Source organism: Microcaecilia unicolor, chromosome 8, assembly GCF_901765095.1.
Source record: "Microcaecilia unicolor chromosome 8, aMicUni1.1, whole genome shotgun sequence".
NCBI lineage: Eukaryota > Metazoa > Chordata > Amphibia > Gymnophiona > Siphonopidae > Microcaecilia > Microcaecilia unicolor.
In genome coordinates this window covers 5,226,562-5,249,568 of record NC_044038.1, presented here as the reverse complement: position 1 = coordinate 5,249,568, position 23,007 = coordinate 5,226,562, and the positions used below count along the sequence as shown (strand labels likewise).

General features: G+C 42.0%; 1 protein-coding gene across 1 annotated transcript in view; it reads left to right on the top strand.

The window, feature by feature from the left end:
• Positions 1 to 23,007, top strand: part of LMF1 (lipase maturation factor 1) — a 403,232-nt gene that overhangs the window by 334,617 nt on the left and 45,608 nt on the right. Inside the window, exon 7 of the mRNA XM_030211700.1 lies at positions 17,331 to 17,514. Coding sequence (XP_030067560.1) covers positions 17,331 to 17,514 — 184 coding nt within the window. The remainder of the gene's footprint in view (positions 1 to 17,330; positions 17,515 to 23,007) is intronic.

Sequence of the window (23,007 nt, the reverse complement as noted above, 5' to 3'; positions counted from 1 at the left end):
AGTTTAAAATGTTTTCAAAATATCAATGACAAAAGTTTATATTCAAAGGATATTTAGAGTTATGCACCACAATTAACTTATTATGAACAGAAAACCTATTTTAAATTTATGTACAACTTTAAATATGCTTTAGAATTAAAAGCAATCTCCAGCTCAGCTCCAACTTTCTCTTTCCCAGCAGCCTGGAATCAATCATGATCTATTTTCTCTTTATTTGTTAAATGTACCTTTCAATTGAATTACTGTCCTTTCAAACCAAGTGTTATAACTCCTGTTTAACTCCTATTCAAGGTACATTAGCTTTAAACCAGATATGTGTGGTAGAGTTTGCTGGCAGGATATGATGCCAACAGGCTACTCCAGTCTTAAGGGATCTTCAGCTAACCATGTGTAGAAATCAGACCTATTCTATGCAAATTAAATCCAACATGTGCAAATTAGTATTTTGTGTGTGTAAACTGAGTATCCTGAATACCTGAACTGCTGAGGGTCTGCTAGGGATTCCCGATGGGGTAAAGAAGAATGGAATGGATTCTCTATTCAGCAATTTTTGAGTCCTGCGCGGATGACGACAGCCTAGAAATCAGAATGTTCCGAGCCAGCTCTGTGACTTGGCAGCAGTGCTGTAGGATGGTTGGTGTAAGTGGCAGGTGACTCTGGTTCCCTGACCAGCACAAGAGGACGTGTGAAACCATGGCAGCTTCTTGCAGCAGGCTAGTGAGAGCTGCGACCACCTGCACCAGACAGTGATAAATAAAATATGAAATATACAGGAATATACTAGATTCCGCAAAATCCTCAAATCATTCCTATTCAAACAAAGAACAACCGTATCTCAAACAATTATTACCTGAATTGGTTTTTACTGTATTTACCACTAACTTTCTCTTTGCTTCATGTACAATTTCTCATTCCTAATAGATTTTCTAAATGTTAAACATCCATAGCTATGATATACAAATTACTTTCTTACGCATTGTTCTTTGTTACGTATCCTACACTGTTTATTGTAAACTCAAACTTGTTTAGGATAATGTGGGATATAAATGTCACAAATAAATAAAGAACTGCACAAAATCCTCAGGGCCAGACATTGGACAAAACAACCCTACATCGGTTTGGCTACGTGGAGGAGCATAATCGAACGGGGGCGGCCATCTATAAGGGCGGCCCTGTAAAGCAGCGTACCCGACTATATTATCGAAACAAGATGGCCGGCCATCTTTCGTTTCGATAATACGGTCGGGACCGGCCAAATCTCAATATTTGGGCCACCCTTAGATATCGCCGGAGTTAGATATGGCCGCCATTGGTTTTCGCCGATAATGGAAACTAATGGCGGCCATCTCAAACCCGGCCAAATGCAAGACCTTTGGTCATGGGATGAGCCAGCATTTGTAGTGCGCTGGTCCCCCTCACATGCCAGGACACCAACCGGACAACCTAGGGGGCACTGCAGTGGACTTCACAAATTGGTCCCAGGTGCATAGCTCCCTTACCTTGGGTGCTGAGCCCCACAACCCCCCCCCCCCAAAAAAAAACCCACTCCCCACAACTGTACACCACTACCATAGCCCTTAAAGGGTAACAGGGGGCACCTACGTGTGGGTACACTGGGTTTCGGGTGGGTTTTGGAGGGCTCCCATTTACCACCACAAGTGTAACAGGTGGGGGGGATGGGCCTGGGTCCGCCTGCCTGAAGTGCACTGCAGTACCCACTAAAAACTGCTCCAGGGACCTGCATAGTGCTGTGATGGAGCTGGGTATGACATTTGAGGCTGGTATAGATGCTGGCAAAAAATGTTTTTTATTTTTTATTTTTTCGGTGGGAGGGAGTTGATGACCACTGGGGGAGTAAGGGGAGGTGATCCCCGATTCCCTCCGGTGGTCATCTGGTCAGTTCAGGCACCTTTTCAAGGCTTGGTTGTGAACAAAAAGGGACCAAGTAAAGCCGGCCAAATGCTCGTCAGGGCCGGCTTCCTTTTTTCCATTATCGGATGAGGCCGGCCATCTCTTAACCACGCCTCCATCCCGCCTTTGGTACACTGCCGACACGCCACCTTGAACTTTGGCCGGCCCTGCGATGGAAAGCAGTTGAAGCCGGCCAAAATCGGCTTTCGATTATACCAATTTGGCCAGCCTTCTCCTTCAGAAATAAGCAGGATAATTTAAACAAGGCACATGTTGTACCTACATAATATTTTGCAAATTCATAGAAACATAGACAGTGATAACAAATAAAGACCATATGGTCCGTTACCTGCCTAGCCACACCGTCCACTATCCCTTCCTCTCCGTTAGAGATCCAATGTTTCTCTTCTCAACCTTTCTTGAATTCAGATACATTCTTTGACTCCCCCACCTGCACCGGGAGGCCGTTCTACCCATCCACCTTCCTTTCCATAGATTACTCCTTTCACCTTCATCCTAATCCTCCTCATTTCAAGACTGATGCTAATGCACTGAACAAAACAGTGACCAAATATATGTAACTAACTCTGAGGCACTTTTCCAGTGCTTTAAGGAGGTAATTCTATAAACTGGTGCTTAAACATACACAAGGAAAAAACAAACAAAAAAGGAGGAGAAAACCCCCTACGTGAAATGCAATGTAAAAAAAAGGCAAAAGTAGGGATGGTACACAGTGTGCAGAACACTGTGATGAAGCCTAAGATTTTTCACCATTCGGGACCCTGACGCAGCGAAGTGAAACGCTGGCCATCGTTGGCCCGAGGTCAGTGCATACCGTCTGAGAAGCAGCGGTTGGGCTCAGTTCCTGCATCCAGCATCTTACCTTGCTCTTTAAAGATAAGTGCTTTTGGGTTGGATCAGTGAGGTTCCGAGGGGCGCTGACACCCGGGGCAGATCACCGATGCGCCTCACCCCCCCCCCGGGTGCAGCACAACCCCCCCCCACCGGCGAAGGGACACCCCCCCACCCCGGTGAAAGAACCCCCCCCCCCCCCGGGTGCACGCCACTGGGGGGTGCCGCGCACCGGTCAGCGTCGTCGGTTTCCATGCTCCCTCTGCCCCGGAACAGGTTCACTGATCCAACCCAAAAGCACTTATCGTGTCAAAATGTCAAAAAGCAATCCAACCCAGTGGCGTACCAGGGGGGGGCGGTCCGCCCCGGGTGCACGCCGCTGGGGGGTGCCACGCGCCGGTCAGCGTCGTTGGTTTCCATGCTCCCTCTGCATGGGCAGAGGGAGCATGGAAACCAACGACGCTGACCGGCGCGTGGCACCCCCCAGCGGTGTGCACCCGGGGCGGACTGCCCCCCCCCCCCCCCTTGGTATGCCACTGGGTTGGATTGCTTTTTGACATTTTGACACAATTAAGCTTAGTGAAAAATAATAAATGAGATGAACTCGAGTATTTGAAGATTTTGCAGTACTTATATCAAAATGTTGGAAGGTTTTTTTCCCAATGATGAAAGAGCAAGAGAGATCATTTAGGTCTTTGCAGCTCTGTTAATCTGCTTAGATTCGTGCTCTTTGAGGCTTTTTCCTTCCTTTTGATATAACATTTGAGTTATTTTTCGCTCAGTGGATTTCTAGTAGTAGAGTTCACAACTTAAAAATGTCCAACTACAGAGCACATCAGCCAAGCGTTTAGCAAAGCAGCTGTTAGAACAGCAGGAGAAGGTGTCAGGAGCCTTCCTCAGTTGAGGTGTTGCTCTCACCTCAACACCAAACTTGGTCTTGCAGATGTTAATGAAATAAATGTTTATTTAGTTTTGCGCTATGGAATCACATTCCAGCTGGTAACAGCAGCTAGAGACAGGAACTTCCTACTTGTATGACTGGTTTTCCTTTTAGAAAACAAATTGCCTGTAAGCGGCAAAGCAGTTATAAAAAAAAAGAAACAATTCAAAAAAAATAAACAAAAAAACAAAACAATGTTTATATGTAGGCAGAGAAAGGTAGTGGGGTTGTCTCAGAAGTATTTTGTTTAGCCAGAGCTGGTTCTTCCAGTAGGCTAGCAGGATCCCAAAAGTAGCAAGATACCACGCTACTTACTCCCAGTGATAAGCAGTTGCTTTCCCTAGTTCTTCCTAAATAACTCTGTATTGATTTTTTTTCTCCAGGAATTTGTCCAAACCTTTATTAAATTCAGCTATGCTTACTGTGTTCCAGAGCTTAACTATGTGTTGAATTGAAAATTATTTTTTCTGATTTGTTTTAAATGTATTATTTATTTATTTGGATTTTGCTCACACCTTTTACAGTAGTTTCTCAAGGTGAGTTACATTCAGGGTATTACTCTGTAACTTCATGGCATGGCTCATAGTCTTCATATTTTTTGAAAGAGTAAACAATCAATAAGCATTCCCCCATTCCACTCAACTCAGGATTTTATCTGGCGTATCTCCTCCTCCAGTCTCCTGCTACAGTAAATGATTTTAATAATAGATTACTAATATTAGATATGCAGGTTCATTTTTTAGTCTTTTTTCAGAACTGTGGGGTTTGTACCATCTGGTACAGATGATTTGTTGCTCTTCAGTTTGTTAATTTGACCTATTTCATCTTCTAGAATCACTTACATAAGTACATAAGTAGTGCCATACTGGGAAAGACCAAAGGTCCATCTAGCCCAGCATCCTGTCACCGACAGTGGCCAATCCAGGTCAAGGGCACCTGGCACGCTCCCCAAACGTAAAAACATTCCAGACAAGTTATACCTAAAAATGCGGAATTTTTCCAAGTCCATTTAATAGCGGTCTATGGACTTGTCCTTTAGGAATCTATCTAACCCCTTTTTAAACTCCGTCAAGCTAACCGCCCGTACCACGTTCTCCGGCAACGAATTCCAGAGTCTAATTACACGTTGGGTGAAGAAAAATTTTCTCCGATTCGTTTTAAATTTACCACACTGTAGCTTCAACTCATGCCCTCTAGTCCTAGTATTTTTGGATAGCGTGAACAGTCGCTTCACATCCACCCGATCCATTCCACTCATTATTTTATACACTTCTATCATATCTCCCCTCAGCCGTCTCTTCTCCAAGCTGAAAAGCCCTAGCCTTCTCAGCCTCTCTTCAGAGGAAAGTCGTCCCATCCCCACTATCATTTTCGTCGCCCTTCGCTGTACCTTTTCCAATTCTACTATATCTTTTTTGAGATACGGAGACCAGTACTGAACACAATACTTGTTTTAGTTCTTCTAAATTGTCACCATTAAATACTGTTTTGACTTGGCTAAGTTCCCTTATATCTTCCTCATCAAAGACCAAAGCAAAGAATTCATAAAGGGGTCTTTTAATAAAGCCACCATAGCATTTTTAGCACATACTAAATGCTAGAGATGTCCATAGAAATTAATTCCTGACAGGCAATGGCTTCTTCGTTTGTTTTTTAGGAACCGGGAGAAATGATTCCTGGGCCTAAGAATAAATATATTTCCAGATATTTTGAAGGAAACCCAGAAAAGGCGTAAACAAGTTTTGTTATTAAAACCCGCCGTTCTCCAACTTGGAGGAGTATTTCATTTAAGGTTTCCTTGTAAATGTATCATTCGACTTCATTTATCTAAGTATGTTTTCATGGACCCTTCACATCTATCATCATTCATAACCTCTAAAAGAACTGAAGGAGTTTAATTTAATTTATTATTGTCTGTCATCTAGTAAATGCTGACTAACCTTTGTAATATTTCTTTTTTAATTTCCCGTACTTGGAATCTTGGATCTACTTAATAGTGGACTTGAGTGTTAGAATTATCTTAAGCATGTTTACTATATTTTTCTTGTTAAATGATGACTTAAAATTTAACACTTTGCCTGATCAAGAGTGTAACCTTGAAATATTGTGTAAAATTGCAAAAAAAAAAAAAGAGATGCCCATAGAAATATATGGGTGTCTCTAACATTAAGGGCCCCTTTTACCAAGCTATGGCAAAAGGGGGCTGGCGCTGGAGTCGGCGAGTGTGTTACACATGCACCGAGGCCCCCTTGTACCGCAGCTGGTAAAAGGGAAATCTCGCCTTCCTGCAGGAAATGGCCGTGTGGCAAGTAAAGCACTTGCCGCACAGCCATTTCAGGGGGAGCCCTTACCGCCACCCATTGAGGTGGCGGTAAGGGCTCCCGCGTTAACCTGGCGGTAACCGGGCAGCACACGGCACTGCCCGATTACCGCTGGGTGCACTCCGTCACTAGCACCGGAAATGACAGGGCGCTAGGGGTGGGAAGTACTGCCGGTCTGCTGCGGTAGCCTGGCGGTACTTCCTGTATAACGAGCGGTAAGCTTGCTTTGAGCTTACCTCCAAAACGCTACCGTGGCTTAGTAAAAGGCCCTATTAGTCTCTCATAAGTACATAAGCACCGCCATACTGGGAAAAGACCAAGGGTCCATCAAGCCCAGCATCCTGTCTCCGACAGCGGCCAATCCAGGCTTCAAGAACCCGGCAACCCCCTCCCCCCCCCAAAAAACATTTTTTTAATAATGTTCAATGGACTTTTCCCTCAGGAATCTGCTCAAACCCCCTTTAAATTCCGTAAGGGCAGCTGCTGTCACTACATCCTCCAGCAACGAGTCCCAGAGTCTAACTACACGCTGAGTAAAGAAAAACTTTCTCCTATTTGTTTTAAATCTACCATATTCTAGCTTCATCTTGTGTCCCCGGGTTCTATTGTTGTTTGAAAGTGTAAACAAACGCTTCACATCTGTCCGCTCTACTCCGCTCATTATCTTGTAGACTTCCATCATATCACCCCTCAGCCGCCTTTTCTCCAAGCTGAAGAGCCCTAACCTTCTCAGCCTTTCCTCATGGGGAAGTCGTTCCATTCCCTTTGTCATTTTCGTCGCCCTTCTCTGCACGTTCTCCAATTCCTTTATATCTTTTTTGAGATGCAGTGACCAGAATTGGACACAGTACTCAAGGTGCGGTCGCACCATGGAGCGATACAACGGCATTATAACGTCCTCGTGTTTGATTTCCATCCCTTTCCTAATAATACTCTCCACTATGACCTTGTCCTCCGTGGATGTTCCTTTTATCCCTTGATCATCTAATGGTCCAACTGACATTCTCACAACCTTCTTGTTTCAAATGTAACAAAAAACGTTTTTGCTATTAGTTTTTGCCTCTACAGCAAGTTTCTTTTCAAATTCTCTTTTTGCATCTAATTTGCTGTTTCTTGTTTTCCTTTGGATCCTTTTTTGAAGGTTATTCTTTTGGATCTGATAGTCTCTTTCACCTCACCTTTTGACCATGCTGACTGTTGTTTGGCCTTCCTTCTGCCTTTTCTAATACGTGGAATACAAGTGATCTGGGTTTCCAAGGTGGTATTTTTGAACAATATCAATTCTTGACGTAAGCTCCTTTTTTTGCAGATGTGCCTTTTAGTTTTCCTTTACTATTTTAATCAGTTTCCTCATTTTAGCATAGTCTCCCTTTTGAAAGCTAAATGCCAACACAGTAGATTTCCTTAGTGACCTCCATCGTAAATTCACTAAACTCATAGGCGGTCGGTGGCCCAACTTTTTGGGGAGGCTAAAGGGGGCGGGGTTAGGGGTGGGCCAGGGGTGGAGCTTAAATCCATAATTGTCTGATAACACGCAGAAAAAATAAATAAAAATAAAAGTCACAATTAATACCTTTTATTAAATTTAGATATTAGATATGTATCATATGTCAAAGAATAAAGTGGTTGCTCAAAGCATATTCTAACCACAATCGCTCAACTGCACAACTTTGTCCAAAAACACACTCAGAACCTTACTGTACCATAAATATTACACTGGGCAGACCTAATACACCAATATACCACCCATACGGAAAATGCAGACTGTCAACAATATGAAACAAGGGATCATTTATTTATTTTTATTTTTGTTACATTTGTACCCCGCGCTTTCCCACTCATGGCAGGCTCAATGCGGCTTACATGGGGCAATGGAGGATTAAGTGACTTGCCCAGAGTCACAAGGAGCTGCCTGTGCCTGAAGTGGGATTCGAACTCAGTTCCTCACAATTCTCATGTAGAGCCACAAAACACCCTAATTCATGTTTAATGTGGGATAAAATGCCATAAATAAGTAAATAAATATAAACTTTTAATGTTGAGCACCTGATTCTCAAAGTGGACGTATTCCAAACACTATAATGAAATTAAAATTATCTTTTCTACCTTTGTTGTCTGGTGACGTTTTTTGATCATGCTGGTCCAGTATCCGTTCTGCTGCTATCTGTGCTCAGTGCAGGTCAGGAAGTCATCCTCCTTAAATATCTCCCTGGCAACCCAGGACACCTCCAGCCAACCCCCCCTGCTTTCCCAGCAGTAAGGTAAACAAACCATAAACCAATTTCTACAACTGCTAGAGGGCTTTCACTGCAGCTCCTGCTGTGAGGATGGAGGTAAATCAACAATTTAATCCCCTCAGAGCAGCTGGACTCCACAGCTGATCCATTCTGCTGCAGCAGGGGTGAGGCTTAGCCTCTCCAAGCCTCTTATACCGGGCGCCTATGACTAAACTCGAAAATAGGGGAATACATTTATATTGTCAGGTACTGGTTTGTTTGGGGTTTTTTTGCACAATATATATAAAAGAATACCCCTATTTTTGAGTTTAGTGAATTTATAAATGATAAATGTTGAATAGGTGATAGAAGTATATCCCACATTTATTTTTAATATATGTGGTTAATTTTTAACTGTAGAATCTGAATTGTGGGATTCCGCTTTTTGGTAGCCTCAAAAGAAGGCCACAGTGACATATAAGGGGATAAGTGAGAAAGTCCAAAGTTCCTTAAAGTCTGTGAGGCCCTTTTATTAAGCTGCGTACACGCATCCTACGTGCGTCAATTTTGAATTACCACCCAGCTACCGTGTGACCTGGGCGGTAATTTCATTTTCTACGCTCGCCCACTATGGCCCTCCCCCCCCCCCCCCCCCCCCGGAAAATTTCTGATGCGCAGCACTAACCGGGCAGTATCAGCATTGTATGTGCACTAACGATTACCGCCTGTTTAACATGTGAGACTTTACTGCTAGGTCAATTGATGGCAGTAAGATCATAGGCCCAAAATGGGCGTGCGCCAATTTTTTATCTTGCCACACGTCGATTTTCAGCTAATAAAAAAAAAGTCCTTCTTTGCAGGTGCGCTGAAAAATGGACCTGCGTGCGTCCAGTACACGCGTCTACACCAGCGCAGGCCACTTTTCAGCGCACCTTAGTAAAAGAACCCCTGTGGCTCACAGTTGTCCCACAGTTTGTGGAAGCAAATGTCAAAAGCAAATAAGAAGAAAAATGTCTCTGCTTGCAAATTAGTAATTTTTTGTTACAGTGCTGTGTGCAAGCAATTCCTGAACTCTGGAAGCCGTCTCTGTGATTAGCTAGGTCAGCGTTCACAAAGTTACTAGAACCAGACATTAACTATCACGTGGAAGTCAGATGTACAAGATCGGTGATGAGAGAAGGAATACCGGAGTATCAAGACTAGCCAGAGAGAGTAATAACACTGTCATGTGTTCAAGGTCTTCATAGCTAGAAGGCATCGGGCAGAAAAACAAAGCGCACTGTCTTTTTCATTCTATACACACAGGCAGCATGGCTAAGCTGCAGAGTGCTTGGCAGTAGAATCCACGTTGGTTTGATTTTGGCATCGTAGGCTCACAAAGGGGGGGTATTTTAATAAGACGCAGTAGCGTTTTTCGCTCGCAATAGAAATCAGACGGCGGTAAACTCTGAGACGTCCATGGGAACATAATGGGCGTCTTGGCGTTTACTGCCAGCTGATTTCTACCACGAGGTAAAAACGAGCTTAGTAAAAGACCCCCCCCCCCCCAAATGTTGATCAGGCCTTCACTACGCTAGTATTCTCTAAAGACAAGTCGTGCATGTCTTCCTTTCTAGAATACAAAATTCACAGCAAAATTCATGGACGTTATCATCTTTAATTATCTTTGTTGTCTTATACGTTGCATATTCGATTACTATCTTATTATTACATTGTTAAATTGTATTTTACTAACTGTAGCCTACACTACCTACAACTAGTGGGAAAATGTGGGGTATAAATGTGTTAAATAAATAGGCCTCCTCTGGCTGCTTCTTTATTGAATTGCCCTCCGCTCTTGAAAGTTCATAGAGAGGACACTTATTTGGGTAGCTTCCTCCGCTATATTGTTTGTTAACTGTCTTTGAATACGGGGCCATGTATATTTGCATATTCTTGCATCACTTTTCTTCTCTAAAACATTTAAAGGCTTTCTTATTCAGATCAAATGGTAGGCAAACGCCAGTAAAGGCCTCATTTTTATTTTTCGCACTGCAGCTGTTTTCTGTTCCAACTAAGTTTTCAGAAACTCCAGTGCTGTACAGTAGAGTCCAGAGTGGTGTGTTTTTATTTACTTATGCCGCATGATATGCCACACGTTAACCTCAGCATAGGCAACACGGTGGTTTACAGTAAAAAGGGGGCACTAGACAGAGTATAGCCGAGCAGTAGTGGAGGACAGAGAGGACTGTAGGAAAAGATAGGTCTTGGTTGGTTTCTGATGGAGAGGGGCAAGTTGTTCCAAAGTTTGAGTGCTATATATCTAAAGGCAGAACTCCTAGAGACTTTGATATGAAGGACAGAGGGAGGGTCATTAGGTTCTGAGAGAAACAAGATACAAGGGGGCAAGTGGTTCATGGGATATATAGACCAGAAGGAGGATTTCGTATTTATTTATTTTTTGTTTTATTTATTTTAGATTTTTGCTCACACTTTTTTCAGTAGTAGCTCAAGGTGAGTTCCATTCAGGTACACTGGATATTTGTCTGTCCCAGGAGGGCTCACAATCTAAGTTTGTACCTGAGGCAATGGAGGGTTAAGTGACTTGCCCAAGATCACAAGGAACAGCAGTGGGATCTGAACCGGCCACCTCTGGATTGCAAGACTGGTGCTCTAACCACTAGGCCACTCCTCTACCACTCCAATTGCTACTCTGCGATTCTGCATGGAATCTAGTCACTCTTTAGGATTCCAGAATCTTTTTTACTCTTTGGGGTTCTACATGGAATGTTGCTACACTTTGAAATTCTGCATAGAATCTTGTTATTCTTTAGAATTCTAGAATCTTTATTTAGATTTTGCTCACTCCTTTTTCAGTAGTAGCTCAAGGTGAGTTCCATTCAGGTACTCTGGATATTTCTCTGTCCCAGGAGGACTCACAATCTAAGTTTGCACCTGAGCCAATGGAGGGTTAAGTGACTTGCCCAAGATCACAAGGAGCAGCAGTGGGATTTGAACCGGCCACCTCTGGATTGCAAGACCTGGTGCTCTAACCGCTAGGCCACTCCACTCCATTCCATTGTGAGCAATGACCAGGAGCCAATGTTCATGGGGTGGGGTGGGGGGTCACATGATTGAAGTGGGTAGCATTGTGCAAGAGTTTGACAGCACTGCCCAATTATTGATATAGTAGCGGTTTGTTGTATTTTCTTTTGATTCTATTTTTTTTAGAAATTGTACATTTATTAAAAATCTTTAATTAATAAATAAATGCATAAATGCCGGAGATACATGTTGCCTTATAGTATTCTGTAAGTTATGGGTGTAAGTGTGAATCCCCCACACTGTTTACAGAATAGTGCTTAGGAAGAATTTGGGCATCTATAAACTTATGTTTATAAATCATTACAATAGCAGCACATAAGTAGCTATAATTAACCTCCTGATGCATAAATTGTGCCTATTTTATGAAGTAGCCCCCCCCCCCCCCCCCTCGGACAGCTGTTATATAATTTTACACCTGCTCTGAGGCAGCAGTAACTCTGTACAGTAAGAATCGCATATGTTTTATAAGCTACATCCATTCGCTGCCCCATAAAACACCACCTACTTTTCCATAAGCACCTGCCTAACTCTGTCCTATATGTTCTGTTCATTTATAAAATGACCTCAATGTGCTGAACATTAATGAAATGGAAAACCAAAAAAAATTAAAACAGCCAGGTTCAGCCCAGCCACTAGGCCTTTTCTACTGGCAAGACCTGCAGGGCCTTGGTGAATCAGGACCTAAGAAGTATATTTTTCAAAGGTTGAACAGATGTTTGTAGTCTAGAACCACTTATGTAGTTTTGACTCCTAACTTACTTGCCCTGTCCTTACCCTTAATTGTTCTGTCTGTTTACCTGTGTTATCTAGATTGTAAGCTCTTTGAGCAGGGACTGTCTTTGTGTATGGTGTACAGCGCTGCGTATGCCTTGTAGCGCTATAGAAATGATAAGTAGTAGTAGTGGAGACTTATTAGGATTCTGAAAAACACCATTGTGAAGCTGACAGGAGAACCCAGTTCTTCAGTTCACAACACTCGTTGCAAATCCTATCTTAAAAACATGAGGAAAAGACCTCAGACACCCAAATGATTACTAATTTTTCAACATCTTTCACAGGGGTTATGTTTTATATCATTGGTCACAAAAACCTCATGTATATTTTTTATCTTTATTTTATTTAAACATCTGGAATGAATTAGGTACTAATTCTATATAAAAAAAAGAAATCTTCATTGCTTTTTCTTTATGCACAATTGTCCAAACAAACTTTTCAGCACTTTTCCTTCTTGAAAAACTTATATGAAAAAGCTAAGCAGTTAACTGACACTCGACGGTGGCCCAAGAGGATTAAATAACAGCATTGAATGGAGAGCATTTCTTTAAGGATTGAATGTGGAAGAAAGTGGATGAGTTGATGTTTTAGAGCAAGAAGAACAGAAGAACGTCTGGGAGAATATTCGACATTGACCTGTCAACCAATTGTTTCAATGTTTGATGACTTGTCTTCCATTTATTGGTTGGAGCATTATTGGCATTTTTATAATGGGGGCGCCAATTTGATTCTTTATTAAAATCGGGAATGCAGTCTGGTTTCAAGCATTCTTGTGAGTAACTTCGAATAATAATTTGATACACTTCCAGCTCTCTAAGCGGGGGATATTTTGAGATATAAATAAATATCCTGTATGAATGTGCAGTCCATACCACTTAGGTGTTTTACAGGTTTTTGCTTGAGCCTCAAAGTAAAATGGGCTGGGCCACCGTCGTGTCAGTTAAGTGCTCAACTTTTTCATACAAGTTTTTCAAGAAGGAAATATGCTTAAAAGTGTTTGCTTGAACGATTGTGCATAAAGAAAAAGCAAAGAAGATTTATTTAGAATTAATACCTAATTAATACCAGATGTTTAAATAAAAGATAGATAAAAAGTATACATGAACTATTTCTGACCGATGATAGAAAGCATAACCCCATTAAAAGACGCTGAAAAATTAGTAATCGTTCAGGTGTTTGAGGTCTTTTCCTCATGTTTTTAAGATAAGATTTGCAACGAGTGTTGTGAACTGAAGGACTGGGTTCTCCAGTAGTCTAGAAGCTGAACTTAGATGGTTATTGGTGATGAAAAGATGGTGTTGTGAAAGGGGAAGAAAGAACAGAGAGTAAAAATTGTGAGCCCAATTTGCATGCGCAATTTAATTGAATAATGAGCCAATTAGCACAGATAATTGGGCCCTAGCAATCAATTATCGGTGCTGATTGGTTTCAATTAGAAATTACGCATGTAAATTTAAGCACTGAGATCCGCACATACAAATTAAGCATTCGTCCAAAAAGGGGGCACAGCCGTGGGCATATCAAGGGTGATGTTATGTTCACAGTTGTAGAGTAAAGGGGGCCTGCTTCTAGTTTAGGTGTGAGGATTTACACCAGGGTTTCGTTGGTTTAAATGGTCGCACCTAAAAGTAGTCATGGCGGTAAGTGCTATTCTGTAAATGGCACCGAACCTTAGCACTTTTTTGCTGCCGATTTTTTTTTAGATGCCATTTATAGAATTTAGTCCTGTGTTGTGTATGAAAGAGGATCAAGAGTTGGGGGGGGGGCCAGAGTATGAGTGTGTGGAAGCAGAGAGGAGAGAGCAAGAGGAGCGCAGTGAGAAGAGAAAGGGGAAGATAAGAAAATAGAGGGGAAAGAAAGGGGACGGAGTGGAGAGAAAGAAAGAAAGAAAGAGAGAGGAGACAGCAAGAGTTTGAGGATGGAAGGAAGAGTGAGTGAGGGGATGAGCAAGAGAAGAGAGCAAGATGTTGGGGGGGGGGGGGGGAAGAGAGTGTGACAGAAGAGAATGGGATGAAAGGGAGAGGAGAGGACCAGGGATGTCAGGAAATGGGGAAGGGAAAGACCCAGGACTAAAGGAGGTGATTCTGGAACCGAGTTCCAGGTAGGAGCCCTTCATTCCTTTATGGAATATTAGTGTAACAGGGAAAATGTGCACCTAGAATTTAGGCATGCGCGCTTATGCCACCTAAGTGCCGGAGGTAGGAGGTGGTACCTGGTAGCACTTGTGTGGCTGGTGGGCCTTTTCTTTGCTGAATACCATCTGGCAAGGGTGAGCTGACTCCCTGGTCGAGATCACTAGTGCCGCAACCATCCGGCAACCCTGAGGACACCTGCTGACATCACTATGGGGCTTCAACTGTTTTAAATCGCTGGTGCTCCTGTGGCGTGCAGCAAAAGGCCCCTTGGAACACCAAGGAACTTCAAGCAGCAACCAGAATGGGAGAAATGGGGAAACGCATAGTTAAGTCCAAGACATCTGCCCACGGTTGGACCATTGGATAAACATTTGCTGCCTTCTGAAACTTGAACATCTTGGGTACTGGTGTGTCTTCATCCTGTCCAGGAAATATAGGAGAAAGAAGTGGCACATACCCTAGAATAAGCAGATCCGTGGGAAATTAGCTGTTTTCCATGGGCAGTGGGAAGACACTGAACAATATTTTTAAAATGTTTTTCTTTCCAGGTTTCATGAAAGTTTTAATTATGTTGTCCCCATGCAATGTGTGAATCATTAGCTACAATTCAGCTCATTTTTCTGCTAAAGGTAAATGTGATGCAGGAAAAAATGTCCGCATGTAATCTGCAGGTGACACGTCACTAAAATTAACTTAAAACATTTTTAGCCAGTCTCTGGAGGGTTATGTTCCCTTTCTTAGGTCAGTAGCAATGAACAAGACTTGCATCTAGAAACAGAAGTCCTGCTGACAGCATAGCTAAACATCTGCAGGAGCAGGAACTGCCAGTGAAAAGAATTCAGTTTCCCCTGACTGTGCTGAAATCCTGCTGGGTAAAACTGTAACTCCTTCGTTACTCTACTTGCCATCCTGTACACATAGCAAGGATTCAGTGCAACCATGACGGAACAATGTAAGCCACATTGAGCCTGCAAATAGGTGGGAAAATGTGGGATACAAATGCAGCAAATAAACTGCTCAGCCCCTGTTGCATGAAGGATGGCTCTCAAAAGATGTCGCAATCGTATTAGTCTAATGAAAAGGTCTCGCTTACCACTTTTTTGTTGCTCGTTATTTCTACATATCCAACCCCAATTCTTTGATCATTTTTAACTGCAACATGAAGAAAGGCTGAAAACAGAATTTAAAAAGCAAGGCCTATCCGAACGCATTCATTGGGACATCATCCATGCTTCCTACAGATTCATTTGCTAAAGCAACTTAAAATCTGGTTCCTCTAGGAGCAGAGACCACGCACTGCCTTGACATGAGAACCAGAAAGGTTCTTGTGTAGTTCAAATCTCAAAATTAAGAAAGATGCAAGGGGCACTTTTACGAAAGTGCAATTCAGTTAAAAAAATTAATGCATTATAACCAGCATCTTCTCATACAGTTAGGACCGCGTATATGGCGCTGAAAAAAATACGCACTTAGCGCTATTCTGTAAACCTCACTTAAAGTTAGGCGTGGTTTATAGAACCTGCTATGAGTGGGAAAGTGCGGGGTACAAATGTAACAAATAAATCAATAAAACGATACGAAATGACTCAAATAGTCCACTATCTTCTACCAACAGTCGCAGCTCTAAAGTGGGCTTTATCGTTCACTTGAATGTGTAATAACGGGGGGGGGGAGAAGGTCTCGTGTCACTGGGATATGGTACTGAATAGTAACGTCTATAACATATGAAATTCCATATAGTGACTCAGATCATCATTGATCAAAAGAAAACCCTCCTACATAAAAATGTGCTCTGTGCAAATCATTTTTTGTTTAACTTAGAAATCACAGCCGTTTGTATCGCACATTACTAGTGCTGTTTTTTAGGAAGTTTATAGAAGACACAAGAGAAAGTGAATTAAAAAATGAACGCAGGAAATCTAAAGATGAAAGATTTGGAAGGCCCTCTTGCTGCAAGGTTTGGGGAGTGCAGGGATAGAGAAATAGAAGGAATGGTTGTTTTTGAGTCCAAACCCAGAAAAACAACAAATTAATCCAGTGAGAGCCATGAATCTCCAATATTTCACATCACACTGCATGAAATTCCAGGCATAATCCATAAAACTGACATTATAGATTAAAAACCTCAGTGTCTCATTAGACATATTGTAGTTTTGTAACCTTAGAGTTCCTGCCCAAGTTCCATGATTAATAATGTGTCTTAACACAAAGAAAATCCTTGCCTATATACCATTAGTTATCATTGAGTCCTTTAAGTGCTGTCCAGCCGACAGCAAATTTTTATCAAACCGTGCTAGCGGTCCACAGTGCGGTAATGCCGGGCTTTCTCGTCATTGCTGCGTGTGAACGCTAGTGAGGCTTGATAATAGAGGCCTTAAAGAAGACAGTCTCAGGTCGAGGAGAAAAGGAAGAGAAGATACCTTAAGGTACCAGACTGAACATTCAGAAGGATGGGATGTGAAGGAGAGACTTTTATTTATAACACAGACATAATAATAATGATGGCCGCCAAACTCAGATTGACAGGGAGATTTTGGACTAGCTCTGATGATCTGTCTGCGTGGGTTAAGGAAGATCACTTTGGAAGATTTTTCGATGTTTGTCCTTCTTTAATTGAGTTTATCTATCTGTTGAAGCAGCAAAATGTCAGTAATAGAAAAGCTTAACATTGAGGCTGATTACATTAGCAATGATAACTAACTGTACCATTTCAACAAGTGAAGGAAATCATTTTCTGATCGCACAGAGAAAATAACTCTTGCATATCTACTTGCATTCCTCCTGCTTATCATGCCTGCATATTCCCAAGATAAACCGCTGCTTGCACTTTCTGGGCCATTTCACTGTGATGCAGTAACAAAGAGTAAATATGATTTTAGTGAACAAACATGAGGAATTCTGTCATTTTCACATTCCAAGCATGCAGATGGTGCATCTTTAATATGGTTTTCCAGCTCTTGCAAAATGCTCTCACCACAAACAGTTTGTGATGTATCTGCATTTACACAGAAATGCAGTTATATGAAACAAAATGTATTTCTGTCCACGGTCAAACCCAGACCTGACGTATTCGGTGATTTTATTGTGTCTTCATTAGGTCCTTCTGATCATTAGTGGAAATTTGAGCTTCTTGAACTGGCTAACGATTGTGCCAAGTATTGCTTGCTTCGATGATGCCAGCCTGGGATTCCTGTTTGACTCCAAGGAGGCCGGTGTCAAGGACCAAGTATGCAAGATGCAGGCCAAAGAGGTGGCCGGGGAGAAACCACCTCCACGATGGGGTATGTAGGATAATCATTGACAGAAAAGGGCGTAAATTGACTACAACAGACGTGTCCAAGTTCAGTCCACAAGGGCCACAAACAGGCCAGATATTCAGGGTATCCCTAATGAATATGCATGACAGATTTGCATGCCAACTACCTCCAATGTATATACATCTCTTTCGTGCATATTTATTTGAGATATCCTGAAAAACTGGTCTGTTTGCTAGTCCCAAAGACTGAACTTGGGTCAGCCTGGATGGACTGTCTTATTCTGTGATTGGAACTGGATTGCACTCACCCATTAAAACTCATACCACCATCCTCCATGCTACAAATGTTCTGCTGTTCTGATCAACTTGAGGTCATTAGAGGGTTCATTTTCAAAGCGCTTAAACGCACAAAGTACCATGGGTTACTATGGTACTTTGGGGCTCATTTTGGAAAGAGAAAAATGTCCAAAAAGTGTCATAAGGCACCACTTGGATAGATTTCGTCTCTAAACACCCAAATTGGTATTTTTGAAACCTGTTTTGCAGATGTTTATCTTTGCATTTCATCTACAGTGCATCCAAATCACAAGGAGGGGTGTCGGGGGCTTTTGAAAGCGGGCTTAGAGCATGCCTAGTACTTGTACGTTTTACAGCCATAATGGAACAAAACAAAAACATCTAGTGTGAAAACTTCAACATTTTGGACTAGACCTATTTTCAGAATGAATAAGGCACAAAAAAGTGCCCTAAATGACCAAATAACCACTGGAGGGAATTAGGGATGATCCCCTTACTCCCCCAGTATTCACTGACCGCCTCCTACCATCAAAAAATGTGAATGAAATAGTACTCACCGGCCTCTATGACAGCCTCAGATGTAATGCTCAGGTCCATTAGAGCAGCATGCAGGTCCCCGGAGTAGTGTAGTGGTGGGTGCAGTACACTGTTAACAGGTGGACCCAGGCCCATACCTCCCCCTACCTATTACACATATGGTGGCAACTGTGAGCCCTCCAAAACTCACCAGAAACCCACTGTACCCACATATAGGTGCCCCCTTCAATAAGGGCTATTGTAGTGGTGTACAGTTGGGGGTAGTTGGTTTTGGGTGGGCTCAGCAGACAAGATAAGGGAGCAATGATGAGATGTGTACCTGGGAGCATTTATAACGTCCACAGCAATTCCCCATTGGGTGCCCCATTGCCCTCCTGGGATGTCTGGGGGACTAGTCTGCTAAAAATGCTGGTCCCTCTTACATCCCAAAGGCTTGATTTTCTACACTTTACACTTATTTGTTTTTTTTTTAATGACCTGAAAAGACAATCACACAGAGCACAAAACCTTGTTAGAAACAAAAGATATTTTGCTTTTTCAAAAATGGTTACATTTGCTATTTAGATTTGAGACATTTATCACAAGATGTCCAAAGTGTAACGTAGACGTCATATCAAAAATGCCCCTCCACGTATGTCTACGTGCTTTGAAAATTAGCCCCTAAATCTAAGTCTTTGTCATCCACTAGTTAATTCCTGATATTTGACTAGATGTTCCACATGGATGAACTGAAGAGGCTGAGTAAATCTTGGTTTTCCTTGTAGCCATAACATGCTCAGCACTTCCTCCTGCTCTACTGAGCTGACTGCTTGATTGAAGCAAGTGAGGGTGTTATAGCCTTTGTTTGCAAATACTCTGAGATTTTCTACATTTTTATGTCCCGTCAACTCCAGCCATTGTAGTAATAATCGTCAGCCAGGGACTAGTCCATAACTCGCTCCGGAACCTGGTAGATGTGCATCCTTCATCCAGTCCTTAAGAGGGTCATTTTAGAAGTGTCTTCAGTGTCCGGAACAGAGGTACTTTTATCATTTCCCAGGCTATGTGTGCATAAAAGTATATGCTTTTCATGCATAAATCATACTTTTGCACAGTATACACCTGGGCTTTACAGGATGGAATTGGGGTAGAGTTAGAAAAGACATAGGTATGTTACAAAATACATGAATATCCATGCCATCTTAAAGGGGTCATTTGCAGCGTCTTAGAGCTGATATAAATGGATGCATTACTTTCTGGTGAAGTAATTTGCTGACGATGCATATGTTGTCTCTATAAATGTGTCTGTGAACCTTCCCTGCTTAGCACCCCTCTAGAACGTTACCGTCTGATGATCTGATGAAGAAGGGCTACCGTCGAAAGCTAATCCTAAAATGTATTAAGTTAGTCCAATAAAAAAGGTATCATCTTATTTTCTTTTCTATGTTTTCTTTATTTTTCTATTGATTACTTTTAAAAGTGGACTAACACGGCTACCACATCTCTGTACTCTAAAATCGTAAAAAGCCAGAACATTCTTTTAATGATAAACTGCCTTCTCTCCCTCAGAACCCAATCCACCCACATAAACTGAGTTCCCAGTGAATGACTTGTTCTTGCAGATAAATTTCAAGAAAAGTTCTGTAGGATACATTATTGCTAGAGAAATGCTGAAACGTTCAACTTTTCTGGTACTGGAGTTGCCTCATCATGAAACGCTGTTTCAACAGGTGGAAGACCATAATGCATTTTGCACTGACAGTCTTTGATATTGAAATCATTGCACACATCAAAGCAATGTGTAGCCCTTCATTTGTACTGCATGAAAATTCTGTATGATTTACGATTAGCTTCCAAGCCAAATCACCAAATGTTTCTAGAATGTCTGATGCTGCACTTCCTGAGCAATGAAATCAATTGCTACACTCGATTTTAACATAGATTCAGCAAATTCACATGGGGTTGATTCTAGCAACACTTTTTCTAACTTCCAAATCAGTTGTAGTTTGTTGTGAGTTGGCTTCATAATTTCTTTACCTCTCCAAAGATGAATTCTTCGGAAAACCTGTTGAAATTGTCATCTCTTTCTCTGGCTATATCTATCAAGTCTTTCTTGTCTCTTAGCTAACGTTGAATGTATCAATTCCATTTTGCGAACAATTACATCATGCTGTGAACATTCATGTTATTTGTACAGGAAACTCCATTTTTGATCAACCTCTTTTTCATGTTTATTTCCCAAGTTATGAATTAGACAGGCCTTTTCACCCAAGCACTCATTAAATAAGGTTGCACATGCCTCACCTCCTCCATTGTGTAGTGAGTTCATATGGAGTAAGGTATATGATCGTTGACGTGTTCTGTTGCACTTAGAAACCGCTCGGCTCGATTCTGTTCAATGATAACGACTTTGCAGCACACTTCCAGGTTCTTTAGCTGCATACAATTCATTCAGGCTGGCTCAGGAGTATCTGACACCCTTGGCAAAGGGCTCTCAATCCTCTTCTTGGCACACATCAAACCAGTCAGTCAGTATTTCAAAATATCCACAGTGAATATGCATAAGCTAAATGTCCATGCATTTCCTCCATTGTATGAAAATCTCTCTCATGCATATTCATTAGCCCCAGGATACATGACAGACCTCATAGACCTGCCAACCAGAAACACTACAAGATCAGCACGATCATACCTAAATCTCCACTACCCTTACACCAAAGGACTCAAATACAAATCAACTTACGCATCCAGCTTTTCATATCTACGTGCACAACTATGGAACACACTGCCAAAACCAGTAACAACAACGCTCAACCACCTAAATTTCAGAAAACTACTAAAAACAAACCTGTTCAGAAAAGCATATCCCACCGAACCAACATAAACAAAACCTGGACACCTGCGACACAATGAAACCAAAGACCGAAATGGACATCTTCAACTCTTCTTCTTCTTTCTCTAAGTTCCCCCACTGTATTTACAATACATGAACCTTAATCTACCACAATATCACATTGTATTTGTTCATACCGGAACTGGCAAACATCCGTAACGCTATTATGTAAGCCACATTGAGCCTGCAAATAGGTGGGAAAATGTGGGATACAAATGTAACAAATAAATAAATTTATGGGTATCCTGAACACCTGTGTCCCAAGAACTGGGATGAGAACCACTGTCCTAGGCAAGGAATATTTTTGCATCTTTCTGTCATATTTTCTCGATCTTGAGAATCTTCTCTTGCTTCACGCGATGCATAGAATAATTATTTGGCACTGACTCTCCTATTATCAAAGCCATTCTCATGTTTTTCTCCTTTGCCACAATGTCCGAGTTTTTTTATCAGTTGGAAGGGGAATCTCCCAGGTGATCACAGCCTCTTTTCCATAATTGTTGTAGAGTTGTGATCCCAGTTCTTTTCCAGTACAGTAACACTGTAAAGTGGATGAGACGAGCCACCTTATTGTACCTTTAAGAGCATAAGAATAGCCACACTGGGTTAGACCAGTGGTCCATCTAGCCCAATATCCTGCTTCCAGCAGTGGCCAATACCTGGCAGAAACCCAGTTAGTAGCACCACTCCATGCTACCGATCCCAGGGCAAGCAGTGGCTTCCTCCATGTCCATCTCAATAAGAGACTATGGACTTTTCCTCCAGGAACTTGTCCAAACCTTTTTAAAACCCAGATATGCTAACTGCTGTTACCACATCCTCCGGCAACGAGTTCCAGAGCTTAACTATTCTTTGAGGGAAAAAATATTTCCAACTACTTGTCTTAAAAGTATTTCTATGCAATTTCATTGAGTGTCCCCTGGTCTTTGTACTTTTCAAATTTAATGGGGACAATTTGCATTCTTTATTCTGTTCTCCTATTGAATACTCCTGGCTTTCTTTCATCATTATGGAAACCTCTCTATCCGGATTCCCTAAAGATCCCGTTTCAGTAGTATCCTTCAAGGATACTCCACACCGAACCATGATCTCCTGGGAGACTGTCAGCTTTTCCTCCCTTTTAGGTTTTTTTTTAAATAAATAAATAACCCTAACCCTATATATATATATATATATATATATATATATATATATATATATATATATATATAACTTCATCATAGAGTACAAAGCATTTTAGTTTAAAAGCTGCTCTATCTTCTTTTTAAATGTTAGCGCCAGCAGCCTAGTTCCATCCTAGTTAAGGTGGAGCTCATCCTTTTGGAACAGGCTCCTGCTTCCCCAGAATGTTGCCCAGTTCCTAACAAATCCAAATCCCTCATCCCTGCACCAATGTTTCAATCACGCATAGAGACTTTGGAGCTCTGCCTGTCTCTTAGGTCCTGTACGTGGAACAAGGAACATTTCTGAAAATGCTACCCTGGAAGATCTGGATTTTAGCTTTCTACCTAGGAGCTAAATTTGGCTTCCAGAACCTCCCTCCCACATTTTCCTATGTACCAAGACAGCAAGCTCCTTCCCAGCACTATCTAAAATCCTAGCTAGGTGATGTGTGAGGTGCGCCACCTTTGCACCAGGCAAGCAAGTGACCAGCAATCCTCACGTCCACCAGCCACCCAGCTATCTACGTGCGTAATAATCGAATCAGCAACTACAACAGCCACCCTAACCCTTCCCTCCTGGGCACATCCTCAGTGCGAGAGGATAGTGCATCCCCTGGTGAGCTGGTCCTGGCTACATGATTACTTCCAA